The sequence below is a fragment of the Opisthorchis viverrini genome (assembly GCF_000715545.1).
Source record: "Opisthorchis viverrini unplaced genomic scaffold opera_v5_467, whole genome shotgun sequence".
NCBI classification, from domain to species: domain Eukaryota; kingdom Metazoa; phylum Platyhelminthes; class Trematoda; order Opisthorchiida; family Opisthorchiidae; genus Opisthorchis; species Opisthorchis viverrini.
The window spans coordinates 281,379-295,730 of NW_008752126.1; the positions used below are offsets into that span (position 1 = coordinate 281,379).

Here is a 14,352-nt window from a genome sequence, read left to right on the forward strand (position 1 = left end):
TTGAAATCACCTTGTGGCGTATTTGACGCCTGTATTCTGCTCACGGTCGAAGGTGCATGGATAGATGTGGTGAGGTTGGTGACACGAGTTAGGACTACCTTTTCCAGCTTCATTTAAATCGTCGAGAAGTAAACAGATAATGTGTCGTATAGTGTGCTCAAAATACGGTCCTAAGAACGGTCCTTCTCGTTCTCCCAGAAACTCAAAGGGCATGGGGCTGTTTTCGATGTGTTGAGGACTAGTTCGTAATTACTCCCAAAGCTTAAGTAGCCAGAGAATTGAACAAATCCGTTGTACGTTCGTCTATGGATGGACGTATTATCCTATTACGCTACAGCCTAGGTTATCGTGATGACCATGATTAATTTTTCCAGGGTCGAAATTCAACCACACACTAAGTTGATATGTTGTTATTCCTCACTTCATCTATGAACGTCTGTTATCCGAATGGGCTTGTTTAACCAACACGCATGTTATGTGGTGGTCAAAATCAGGAAAACTGACCGTGGCTTACATCGCTCCCGTGCTGTCAAATAGGTAGTTCACCTTCCTAAAAAGGTTCAGAGGAAACATTCTCGGAGCAAGGCCCCTAAATGAACCACAAAGTGCATTTCAACACAGTGGGCAGTCAAGTTGTAAAGAGAACCAGCCGAACCTAACTGCATCGTAGAGTGGTACCTCTAATCCCACCAGGTAGAGGCTAGTTAGCAGAACGGCGCTCACTGGGAGTACTTCTGAGAAACAACTGTTTTGCCGTAAAAAGGTGGATTGTTTGTTCAGGTTAAACGCTCCACCAAGGCAAGACTTTGCTGAACTGAGAAGTCCCACCTTCTGAATCAAATTATGACTGCAACATAGCGCTTCGTGGTCGACAAGAGGTGATGAGTTTACAGTAAAAATTGTCTGGCAACAATTCTAAGGTTAGCCTCGTTGGTGCACAGATGAACGCGACAAAAAGGATCTCTCTAAATTTTATCCACTGCAAATTGTGCCCAAACAGAACCCTGTCCTTTACACTTTCGTTTTGACTGGTGTCCAGTCCTGTAAAAATGTTTCAACTAAAAAAATTAGTCTATAGCGTGTATATGATGAGAGTGTCGACGACTGCACATGGTTCGTCATTTGAGTTTCATAAGTGCAGCAGGCGTCAACCTACCGGGTAACTTGCTTTCATGCAGGATAATGTAGTCTTCCAATCTGCCCAAGCATTTCACCCCAATGGCAGAGGAATGAACGAAGTAGCGAGTACCAAAAGACAGGCAAGGCGGAAGACGATTGTCATGTACCAAAGCATTCCTGATCTGGTCACACTGTTGATCAGTCTCGTAGCCAAATGATTAAGTGTTCAGATTGCTGAGCGGAAGATTGAGGGAATAGCTGATGATTCACAATAGGGATAAAACAACTGTGAAGTTCTTCTCTGTTAGTCAACACAGATCGGCTTCAATGACCAGGGTGAAACTTCATTAGGATTTTCCAGAACTCTCCTCACATTCCAAAAACTCTACAAGTTCCAGACTAGTGAACCTATGGCTAGAACCACGGAGTGAAGCCAATGGGTTCATGTGGTTGCATGGTTGGTTGAGATCCTGCCAAGTTGCTTCGCGGATTGTTCTGTATTCCTAATGGCTTCCCGCCGTTTCCAGAGAATTTTTCGACCTAGTATACCCATCTACGCTGAAGTAGTATTTGTTAACACTATACCATCGAGACATCTTGTCAGGCTAGAATTTGCACTTTGAATATTCCAAGATTTCAAGTTTGCTGGTTTTGCCTTCGAGTTTTCCGAACGGCCAACATGTGTTGCTTTCATGGGATTTCAGCACGAGCTAGAGAGCGGGCAGCGTGGTTTGAGCTGAAAATTACATTTTCGAGGGTGTTCTAGAGGGCGTCAGAATGGTTGTATCTTATTCCACATAACATTTGAACGGAGAAATTACAGTGGTATGGTATTCGATGATGAATCGATATGCCAAGCACATTTTCGTCGTTTCAGTACTCCAACACATTATGCACACCATATGGTACAGAACTGACTGCTCGAAAATGTTCTGGACTTACTACAAATATATGTACCACACCTCACAATTTGGTGAACGCCTGTGTTGTAAGCATTGTGGGGAAATGTATACTTTCTTTCACGCTTGACAATACGCATACGTTCAACAACGGTTCTTCAACGCGAAATTCCATTTTTGTACCCTGTTGATCAATGCATTTAGGAACAGCTGCACAAAAGGCTAGCAGAATAAAGGAACGTATTTATTTGGTCTTTTCATCGAATAGGGTGAAGGACCATCACTAGGCCAACCTTAGGCTCAAGTGTCGCTTGAGCGTCAGCTTGTAGAAATATTTCACGGGGATTTTTTTACTTCTGTCCTATTCATATTCCTATCCTGTGTCTTTTTATATCGAACTAATCGTAACCGATTTCATGACTTCCCTGTGTATTCTAAGTTGAATGGTTTAACGAACCAAAAAGATTTTGTCTGTAAAATGCATCAATACGCTTTTAGTGCGTGTTTGACGTTTGACGATCATGTTATTCACCCACACCCACACACACACGTTGATGCCTCAACTTTTTGTAATTACATTAAATTGCTCACAAGCTGGCTCTGGTTGATTTCATTCGTGGCAAACAAGGTGATTGGTGCTTTCAGAAAGCAACGTATCCCCTGTTCTAAGTGGGCTGCAGTTGTACCAATCAGACCAACGAAAACCCGGTTCAAGTGAATATTATGCAGAGTATTCAATCGTTTTCAGACGATTGGGCATCCGCTCTATGATGTACACTGTTTTGTACAATGCACTGCTCCTCTTGTACACAGTGGCCTACTCGGCAGCTAGCGATGAATGCCAGCCAAATTATCCGGGTTTCTGGCTTTACTGTGAATCCGACACACATCGATGGTTGGATGTGAAAAACGGTCAACGGATAGAAGGTCAAGTGGAATTTTTCACAGAATTCGACATTTCAGAGTGCTTAAGGATGTGCGAGAAAACCACCCGTTGTATGATTGTTGAATATGTACGCAATTTCCGGGTGAGTATTCCTTGCTGCTAACAGAAGGGCATTATTCATGGCTGAAAACTGTTCTCAGGGCACCCTGGATTGTTGGTAACTTCGTATCAAAATACCAATTGCAGCAATATTTTGGAACAAATTTAATGTGCACAGATCAATTTGCCAATGTACAAATGAGATAAACAATTAAGAAACTCTAATAGGATTGAGTGACATTACTGCGGTTGGTTTTAATTTATCGAAACTTTATATTCTCCGCCTGCTATTGAAAGATGGCATTAAGGCGTGAGGTATTTTCTTACATTCTAACCGAGAGATGATTTGGTGAATGGATGGATAGTCGTCGCCACATTTTTAAAAAGAGGAAGATATATCCACTTAAGTCCGACTGGCTTCATGAGATGGCCATACACGTGTGCCTACGAATGCATGAAGAAAGCAACCATTTGGCCTCATCTACTTGCCGTACAACGTACAATTTTGTACTCTCCAGTTGCACTCTCTTCATGGCCCATCAAATATCTCCGGAGCTTCCAATAATATCGTGTTTTGTTCTCAGGTTTCGATGTATGTATGTATTTGTGGATGAATTAGCACCTCGTCAAACAAATACGGTCGAGTGTCTGGGCTATCGTTGCAAAAGAAACAAACAGGTATCTTTGGCGGAATAAATTCAGTTGAATGACGGCCATTGACGAGCGCATTTGATTATGTACATCACTAGCCAGTAGAGTCAATTCAAAGGGCTAGTTGAGTTGTTGTTGAGACCCGAGAAATACCATTCTAAGATGTCTTGGCCCGCTACCAAACTAAACCGGACCAATTTCTACTCCACGCACAGTGTTCGTTATATTCTGGCGAAAAATCATGCATGTCTTATCAAGAAAGAGAAACAGATACCAGGTAATGAGAGTGTAGCGCTGAACAGCATGAGTTTACAAGCCTATGCGTACCGGCTCGAAAAATATAGCTAGACACACCACGAATAAATCTTGGTATTCCACACATTTCCGCCGGAAATATTCACAATGCTGACTGAAGACCAAAACCACATCTACCATATGGACTACCAATTCATAAATCTTTTCATATTTATTACAGTAAAATTTAAGTGAACACCGGTTACCACTTTTAACATCTTTCCAATTTTTATCCACATATTTTGAAAACGCCACAGAACAGAAGAGATGAAACATTTGAACTTAGTGTTGTTCAGGGAGTTGTTGCAGAAATAATCCATATTCAAATGTTACAGAATTCGAGGTAACAATGAACTAATCGCAATTTTTTCCAAAAACGTTCCCGAAATTAATATGTCTTGACCTGTGTGCGAGTTGCTAACACAGACGTATGTCAGCAAGGTTTCTGCTCAGAGCTTGTGGCTATTTTTCTGAAATAATTCAGGTTTTGTATTCATATACTTAGCGTCCAATAGGTTGTGACACCGTAAAACTGGTGACATGGTCCCCTGGAAGCGACTGATTAATAAATCCCGAAGCTGCTGTCTGGGAGAGAACATTGCGCGTTTTACTGAAATGTTTGTTCGTACTTTTACACCCCAACTATTTGTCGAAATTCTAATGTCTTGAGAATTCGTGTGCTATTCACTGTGTTCCATTTCAAATTCAATTGATCTCGTTGCGTATGTTCTGACCGTTTCCACCTCCACATTTCATTGGTTTACACAGGCCTGCATACTCGGTGAAGTTGGGGTGTCGACTGTGCCTGCGCAAAACAACAGAATAATTCTTGTCTACAGGCTGGAATGCTGCGGTACGCTTGCATTTTTACTTACTGGGCGAGAATATATTTCATATCATGAAACGGGTTATTTAGTGTAAGGTGATAGGACTTTCAGTCATATTGGTAGCTCTTGTTACTTGTTGAATGTTATGACTAACGACATCTATGTAGGAAATCCTGTATGATGTTTTGTATAGGGTTTAGAACTAGCTCACTCATATTCCGTGACGTCTATTAGATAATGATGCTAGGGGACACCAACGATACGTTACTTTCACTAGAGTTAAAGGAAGTAAACGGTCCATTGTTTGTCCGTGGGAGAAATAAGTCTAAACCTTCATTCCAAAACAGTATCGGTGAGAAATGAATCAAATAAGACTGACTTGGTGGGTGAGAGCATTTTCGGAATCCATTGATTATAAAAGGTGTTAGAATTCATCATCATCACTATCCTCCTTGACGATTTTTCTGCTTACCTGCAAGTTTCAGTTGGCTGCACGAATGCTAAGCTTCTACTCTCGAAGACACGCCTTACCAACGTAAGGCACTCCATTTTAACTATCCAAAGTTTGCTGTATCATGTCCGAATAGTCCGAATCTGACCGGAGATCATTTCTAGTAAGCTTAGTATTGTTTGATACCCCATCGACCGTGGAACCAATCATAGACCTGGGGTCTTCAAGATGGGAAAATACGTCCACATCGGCCCAGAGAGTGTCTTAACCATATTGAGTTATTTCAACCCGAGGATAAATGTGTGCAGTTGTCAAAACTACAGAGTAGACATCATCTGTTGGTCCAAGAACTGGGTGCCCAAATCAGACATCACACAGATCGCCATCGTAGGAATTATTGCCAACAACTCGTTATTCTATGGCATGCAAATTATCCTCTCAGTTCCCTTGTGGTGGGATTTGCATTAGCAGAAAATGAGCTCAATTATTGTCCACTTAGAATCAGCCACACATCAGTACAAGTTTTTTTTCAGCATGTGCAACTTTACATTTTTTTCGAGGTTAACTTAATGTTGCCCGTTCTACCCATGTGTACCATTGGGTGGCATCTTTAATTTTATTGTCTGATTAATTTTTCTTTTTGCAAAAAACCGCGAATATCTCTTATGCTTCTGTGGAACAATATTCACAAATTTTTACTCATTGTTATATGGCTTACAATCAACTACGTTTATTTAAAATTTATGGAGTTTGTCATTGTATCTTTGACTTTAAACGGAGTGTCAGTTGCCTTATGTAACTTTTTTTTCCGAATGGACTTAAAAACCACACGTCCTGTCCATTGACCACCAGAATCCTAACTTGTTGATTCATCTATACGGTGGGATTATGGGTATCAAAGAACAAACAAAATTAATGTCGCGGTTCCAGGTGACTGAATATCGATGTTACATTAGCTTGTTGTACGGCAAAATGTTGAAATGATTGCTACGTTCTAAGAGGCACTACGTTTTGATTATCTGAGGTCACCTGATAAAAAATTTGGGCATTAAACCTCACTCGACAATTTGAGATCACGCAGAGCGAAAAAACGTGAAATTTTACAAGAGCAAGCAGATGACACTCATGTTTGTAATCAATCATAAAGATGCAGCTGAGTTGATTACTGCCTAATTTATTTTCGTGGCTCTTAAAAGAATACATTATAGTATTTCAGAAAGCTTGGTAGATAAATTTTCGCCGGCCATGCTTGACATGGCAGTAATTTTTTCAGGCCAGCTAATACTTATAATTTGCTCACATCCTCTAATTTTTTTGAACGAATTATATCAGCTTGCTATGCGTATAACTTATTTGACGACTGGTCAAAATTCATTGGTAAAATGTACACATAGCTCCGTACTAAACGTGATTTGAAGAGCAACAACATCAAAGTACAATGACGCTGCTTCTGTGAATGCCAGGATCCACTTGGTTGATGGATTCTCTGATTTGTTGTGCCGTTGGTGCGCTCCGTCTTACAAGCAAGTACATGAAATCAGAGTACACCAGCGATTGGATTCAGTCTTGCAGCAATATGGAAAGCTTAGAGAATGTGCCCCATTCATGTCTTTGAGGCCTGTATTCCGGACGCTTCGAGGCCAAACATTCCGGTGATTGAGCATATGCACACTCGTCTGTGGGAGTACTCGACAGCCATTATGGTGTCGTTTTTATTTGACTGAATTTTGAACAAACGTATGTTGTGCTTCATCACTCTGTTTATATCCGGCAACTTCGTTCAATGCAAATATCGAATTGTAGCGGGTACACCTAACATAGACAGCGAAGCATCATTATTGAACACTAATTTCATGCTGTCCATGATGATACTCATGGTGATGATGATGATGATGACTCCTAAGAAAATTAATGATGAACCAGAAATTCTAAGGTTTGTGTGCTTCACCATCATATTCAAGCATATTCCATGCTGGAAGCCAATTTACTCATCCATGTTACCAGCGCGAAATGCTAACAACGGAATGAAGGGATTGATTTTAAAGGCCACAGATAAACAGTACGTACGTTTGAGCAATCGGTTTGTCTCGGGGTGATTCACAAGACTGAAGCAGACTTTTGGAATAATTCTTCTGGAATAATCCTTAAAACTGAAAGATTGAAAGATTACCCCATCCTGGTCAACCGGTTCGTTCCGTAGGTTTTTCGTCCGACATGGCCTAGGAACGTCTTAGGTGTCCAAAATGTATAGTATTACGGAGCAAATGTCCAGGATCGGAGCAAGTGATTGTTGAATAATGAAAATTTGGGAGGCAGAGCTTAAAACCTGCAAGTTGTGCTTGTTTTAACATTTTTTGTGTTTGACGCCTTCTGCTTAACATCTGTTTAAATGCTGAGTCTCAAGTTCGCGGGATTGGAAGGCTTTTGAAAAACGTGCTCCACACTCTTCCAGAGTTCCCCTCTTCAAGAACTCTTCCTAAGAATACACTCAAAACCTTGTCCGGTATAATTTCTTAAGGAAAATTCAAAGCTTCGGAACCTCTTACGTATCTTGGCAAAAGGATAAGATATCAAACATTAGTCATCACAGCTTTGTTGATAATGAATGTAATCGGAAGACGTTCCTACCCATTTTGAGGGAGTATGTAAAGGACCAAAATTAGACTACACAGAAATGCTAGTATCTAGCGCGAAAGCGAAAATCAAAAGATGAACATGATAATCTGTTCCAACCATTTTATGATGATGTCTGTTCGAGGATAAAAGTATTATCCTGTACTAATAGAAACATTGATTAGAAATGCAACAACGCACTGTCTGATCACGACCGCGGAGATATAATTTATCAGCACCTGTCGCTCGGAGAGCTTTTCAATATTGAATAATCTGGAGCACAAAAATCTGTAGAAATATTGGCTGGGAAGGATATTTTATGGAGGTAATTTTGATGGACACGTCTTGTTTTAATACTCTGGTGCGAAGGCAAATCGAGGAAACTTAAACTTGAGAAATCCGCATGTGACCAAGCAGATTGTGATGATAACTTTTAGATGCTTACACAATCACTGAGCACTGATTCCGGTAATTTCTAAAGCATTTGTTCAATTGTGTCGGGCGAATATGCAGATCACTCAGGTGGACATCAACGGAGAGATGTAGAAACTAAAACTTTTGACTTTGATACGCACTGACAAGCATAAAAATAAAAATACCATAGTTGAACGCGTAGTATTTCACGCTTCTGTGGTTACTGAATCCTGAATGATTTATAGGAATTACTGGACTGGCCAGAAGTTAATTTCGATCCGCAATTTATTGTATTCTGATGGTATGAATTATCACAGCATGTGAAATATGCACACGTCTATCCTCTTTGGAAGAATATGATGGGTTCTGCATAGCTGGAGTCAAAAAACGTCGAGTCACGCAAAGCTTACCAAAGTGAATTACGCAGTCTGAAAGACGGAACGAATGTGAGAGCTAAAAGTTTCATAATTAAATGACGAGGCCAAAGGAGGAATTCTAGATTTTTTAAGTACATTTCATCCGTCTTGTCAAGGCGACTGTCTTTTGATATCTAGCCACCGAGTTATTCTGATTCCACCTGCCCGAGTTGCAGCTATTTTCACGCCCAAGCTTCTCCCAATTCAAAGCAGTAACTTTTTTGCAGAGTTTCTGGATTTTATACCTAGTTCTGTCTGAAATTCGCCTGCGGGTATACTGAGACATCTTTGTATCTCGTCAGACCAGCTAAATGTTGAATTATTCACTGTCAAGATGAAACAGTCGATTGTTTATTGGCTGTAAAATTTGTGGCGTTTTTTTCTACAAGATGTTAAATTTTCCGCATTTATACCGCATTTGTGTCATCCTGATTTAATCGGCTCATGCGTTGGTGTGGTCAGACGAGATGAAAGAATCTGTGGGTGTGCTACTTTGAGTCTATTGCAGACTCAATCTCGACACGGATCGACAAAGATTATTTTGTTGGCTTCTCAAAATTGAGTGTTGTTAATTTAGTTTCGGTTCGACGGTTAGATGGCTACTGATCTTTCCGCTAGGGACACCGATTACAGATCTAATTAACTTGTGCTAGATTCTCCAGACAGCCCTGTATACAGCCAAACCTACAGCCAACGCCAACCACCGTGTCACCGACAATACACCGACGATGTGGTCACCCAGGCCAACCTGTAGTAAGCAGGTAAGTAGCGTATTACGAAATGTACCCCAAGGCCCATAAAAAATACAAAACAACCCCAAAAGAGCTGTCACAACAACTTTCGTCATCAACAGAAGCAATGCTGAGGTATCAACGTCCGTCCCGAAAATAACTCGGCGCAACAAAATATCAGGCCTCATGAAAATGCGGGCGTGGGTGCTGAACATGAAGTCTGGTGGGAGCGGAAAGGAATGAAATGGAAGAGGTCATGAAAAGATAACGCCTAAACAGTTTCCGCCAAATGGCTCAAACAGCAGTTGCCAGATGCCATTGATTTGGAGCCTACAACTCACGTAGAACCCTGGCCGGTGATCGTGTAACCCCCTACAGTTTTGGTGTTCATTGCTGCACATGTTCCGCCAAGCACCACCGAGCTCTTGGTCAGGATGATATCCCTTCCGCATTGCCCAATTATTCGATTGAAGTCCTAGGTCCGCGCTTGCTTGATCTGTTCGCCTGAAGTTTGGAAGATGAGAATGTCTCAGAACTAGGAATATTTGGTGAGTGGATTTTTTCAGGGAAGGGTCTCTTGATGAGTTTTCTAACAACCGGGGATTAGCGTGACTCCGTTCTTAACGAGGCTGTCGGGGTAGGTTGTGTTTCATCATCTTATGGTGGCTCTTAAAGCACCGACTTAAGAACAGGAAGAGTGATCTCGGCCTCGTGAGGGTTGTGCTGACCGAAACTTTACACTCTATCACGTGTTATAACAACGCCACGCGCAAAAGCGGCCTACAATTTCAGTACACCTTGATTCTCATTACGCATTTAACTCAGTTGGCCTGCTCGTCCTCTTTTAAACACTTACACAGCAAGACATGCTCTAAAAGTTTGTGAACACTGTGCGTTCTTTGTATTCTCAGACATCCGGACCTGCGGATTTAACCAGGGGGCTTTCCAAAAGTCGCCATACTTAAAGCGATGTCCGTCAGGAGTGCTTACTATCTCCATTCCTATTTAATTTTGTGATCACTGAGCTAAAGAGAGGAACGCTCGAAGGTCTTTAAAACCCCATGTTAAAATGGCCCGTGAAGAAAACCTAGTTGATCTGAAACATGCAGACGTTATTGGTTTCGTCTTTGAAGAGGTAAAGAAGGGGTAGACGTTTTTGGGATGAACTGAACAAAGTCATTGCTTTCATTTGCGACTGTTAGGCTGTGTAACGGATGCATTCTTCAGACCATTTGTCCAGCACAGGAAGCTGCGTTGGTTAGGCCAGGTATCGCTATGCGAAACAATCGATTCCCCAAGGGAGTGCTGTATTCCGTGACTACTGCGGAAGTAGGGAGGTAGACAACACTTGACCCGACAGAAGGTTATGAAAGAGGTTGGCAAAAGCCTGGGTGATATTGCGTGACTCACCTACCAGGATGGGGATCGTATAGTTTCCACTGTGCTTGGTTGGAGACGCTAATCGGTGTCAATTGTGCTCTCGTTTTGATTTTCTATCCAAATAGGCTGAATGAGTGTCTGGAGGCGTTGGCACCTAGGAATGATTATTATAAGCTAGCACCAAGTAGAATCCCAACCCACGTTTTCTCCTCTTCCGCAGAATAGGCTTCAAAAATGAATGGTAGTTGTACGGCAGCGAAGCATCAGTGTTAATCCCTGATGTCAAACTGTCGATAATAATCATGACAGTTTTGACGACCTGACGGAACGGCTCTACCGCTTATGAGCAATCTTCCTCTCCGTTGAATCCACAGGAGACGGTCCCCCACTGATGATGTGTCAAGTGTGCTATCATCTTCAGCAATAAAGCCTTACTTTGCGGTAAGATAAGTAATTATCCTTCGTGCTATCAAAGTGGATCATATATTGTGGTGCCTACAAATGGCTTCTCTCACTTTGGGGGTTTCTTGGTTTGGATTTTAAGCCACTTTTCGGCGTAAAACACTCCAGTTCTCTGATGACGTTCAAGTTGAGGTGGTTTGTTTGCTTTCTTCGGTTGGAACAATACAATGGATCATCAATCATGTTTCAAACAATGGGGATCGCAGACGTCATAAATCAACGTGCGTCAGAAATACGAGGGGCAAATGACGTACAAAAAGAGCTAGTTTCGAAAGATTTCCAGTGATTGATAGTTTAAGCCAAAAAATTAAAATGAATTGTACTATTGGCGGAAAATGACGCTGTGTAAAGAGGCAACCCCTGGTTTTATTTATCATGGTTGGGAAACCAAAATTAGTGTTTTCGTCAGCATTTGATTACCCGAAATGAATACCGTTGGTGCCCTACTATGAACTACGAGGAAATTAACGCTCAAATTGCCGTGGATTTTTTTTTCGGACACTCACTATTCCCGAAGAGCCGGAAGCGACGTTCAGAGGTTTTGCCATTTTGGCGAAGATTGAAATAGCCTAAACGACCACACTGCTTTGGAAACCATTTGGAAATTGAAGTGAAACACCTGTATAAAACTACCAAACTGGGAAACGCAGTCTGTTCCTGGAGGCTGAGAAGCAGTGCGTGGCTGCTTTAACCTGATTGGGTGATATCAGCAGCGGATACCTCAGAAACCCCGACTACATATTTCGAAGCGCAAGCTCCTAGTTCAGAAGCTCAACTACTGGGCCACTGCCAGCCGATAGAAGTCTAAGTAAGTGGGCTTTAGACAGGATATAGCACCGTTTAGCCTTCAGTCACAGGACCAACACCGCATATGGAGTTTTTACTCATCGCGTGAATTGCGATCTTCCTCCGAGCCAAATAACTGTTGCTGAGGTTTTGGGGAATGTTTACAATTTGTAAAAGGATCGTTGTCTTGATTGTAGTCACTGTTTGCTGACATGCCTAAAAAGAACTGGACAGTTGATTTAAACTAGTTGCAAATCATCGACACCAGCCAATTCAGACAGCAGCAATCCCGCAAACTACCGTGTCGTGCGACCGTCAGGAGTCCAATCTGACAGCCCGTATCAACATCTAGTGTACTCAAACCCGGGCTTGATTATTCAAAATGATCCCGCCGAAATATAACAAGAAGGTAGATTAAAACTCCTAAGACAGCATTAGGATCAGCAGTGTTTGAGATGCGTTGATGTGGCGGGCGACTTGGTCTCAGCTTTGAGACCATCGGTCAGTCGAATTGTCAGGCGACCCAACTAGTGAGACAGCTATTTCGATGGACAATCGCCAAACTTTTATTCGTTCTGTCAATGTACATTTCGCAGCGGTTGCAGCTGATCTGATACACAGTGTGCGATCAGAAGAGATTGTTCTCAAATTTCTGGTTGATTCGTCTCGTTGATTACAGACTGTTGCCTGGATTTCAAAATCGTTGATTACAGACTGTTGCCTGGGATGGATTTCAAAATGAATTATTTGAAGTGAGTATTTACCCAGATGATGACCTCACCTAAAATGAAACCTGAAAGAAACTTCCCCTCTTGTGAATTAATTGAGCTTTCGATTCGGTCTTGATCGGCTGCGAAAGTCGATATTTTTCCCTGAGTGGTCGTTTCATGCCAGAGTTCGGTCTAAATAAGAATAACTAAATAACCGAGGATCCCACAAGATTATTGATTACGAGACGCCAAAAATTTGGCGTAAACTTTTTATGTAGATGTGTGGGCTCTTAGAGTGGGTATCGGTTGTCGAAAACCAAAATGACTTTCAAATATCGCTCGTCTACGCTTATTGATAAAATCAAGAAGCTCTCTTGTAATCACTCCAATAAGACGTTTCCAGTTAGATGCATTAACTGGCTGTCCATTTCCATATCAGTGAGGTTTCGAAACCCGGCCATAGAATTCATTGCGAATATTTTCATTATACCAAAAGATCAGCTGTCTTAATTGTCATAAAGGAACATCTGTGGCAGTTTTGTGCGTGGTGCACAACTCGAAAACATATTCCGCAACCTGACGCGGAGAGGACTTTACAAAAACGGCTGACACATACGGGATTTAGTGCTTGTGAGCGTGCTTCATTCTACACCTTAAACCCACTTCTACACTCATTTTCAAGTACCAACTCAATAGTTCCAGTTCATCCTTTTCGAACCAAAGTCAGTGAGTTGAGCCTTTCTTATCTATTCTCCTGAGCTTCTAATCTCACCTATTCAACATTGTTAGATCTTTTGCAAGATTATTGTAAACAGATTTCATAGAAGCACTTATATGAGAAGTTCTAAACAATTCACAAGTTCTCTTGAACGAGTGAATGAACAGGAGGCTTCAAAGCCTTAAGCAACTACTCAGATGGATTCCAACTAGTAATGTGGTGAAATATTGGTAGCTCGGGTGAGTTTATTGGTTGTTGATCAGGTGGCTGTTGATCTGTTCGCCGAGCTTGGCAATCGACTTGCAAACGTTTCGTCACCATACGTGGAGACATCACCAGTGCGCAGTTGGGTGGGTACGTCTTCCTTGCCTGCGTGTGTTTATATAGCAATCAAAAACTATCTGTTATATTCTGACGTGACTGGCTACTTGAAGTGTAACGAAGTTAGTGAATCTACTGGTCCGTTTGTAATCTTTGTTGCGTTGTGGTCTGTGTTCCTTTGTGTTGATCGGCTATCCCAACGGCTTTTGATTTTTGTAGCTTGTAGTCTCTGGCCTTGATTCGCATTGCGTTTCGGTCTGCCGTTCTCTAGTTGCGTTGGTTGCTTGTACCGCCCTATTTCCTCCACCGTGACGGTTAGTGGCCCTGCGTCCGCCGGTTGATTTGGTGATTTGATTGAGCCCCTCCATCCAATTGATGTGTCCGTTTGAATGACGCTTTCTGCTTCACTTATGACTTCCTCGTCTGGTCGCTTTTGCAGCTCTAAGCTCTGTGTTTCTGGCGTTCTCTCGCTATTTGTGGCTGGTAAATGGGATTGATTTCGATATGTTTGTTGATGGCTTCTTTGGTGGAGTTCCACGCCTCCATAAATTCGCGCTCTCGTTTGTTCTTGCTTA

At 41.9% G+C, this 14,352-nt stretch overlaps 1 protein-coding gene across 1 annotated transcript in view; it reads right to left on the reverse strand.

Annotated features, from left to right (window-relative positions):
• The window catches only part of T265_11254 (hypothetical protein), a gene marked incomplete at both ends in the record, with an annotated part of 47,010 nt that extends 32,987 nt beyond the window's left edge, over window positions 1-14,023 (reverse strand). The window contains one exon of the mRNA XM_009177861.1: window positions 13,914-14,023. Within this exon, the coding sequence (XP_009176125.1) occupies window positions 13,914-14,023 (110 nt within the window). The remainder of the gene's footprint in view (window positions 1-13,913) is intronic.
• Window positions 14,024-14,352: the final 329 nt, after the last annotated feature.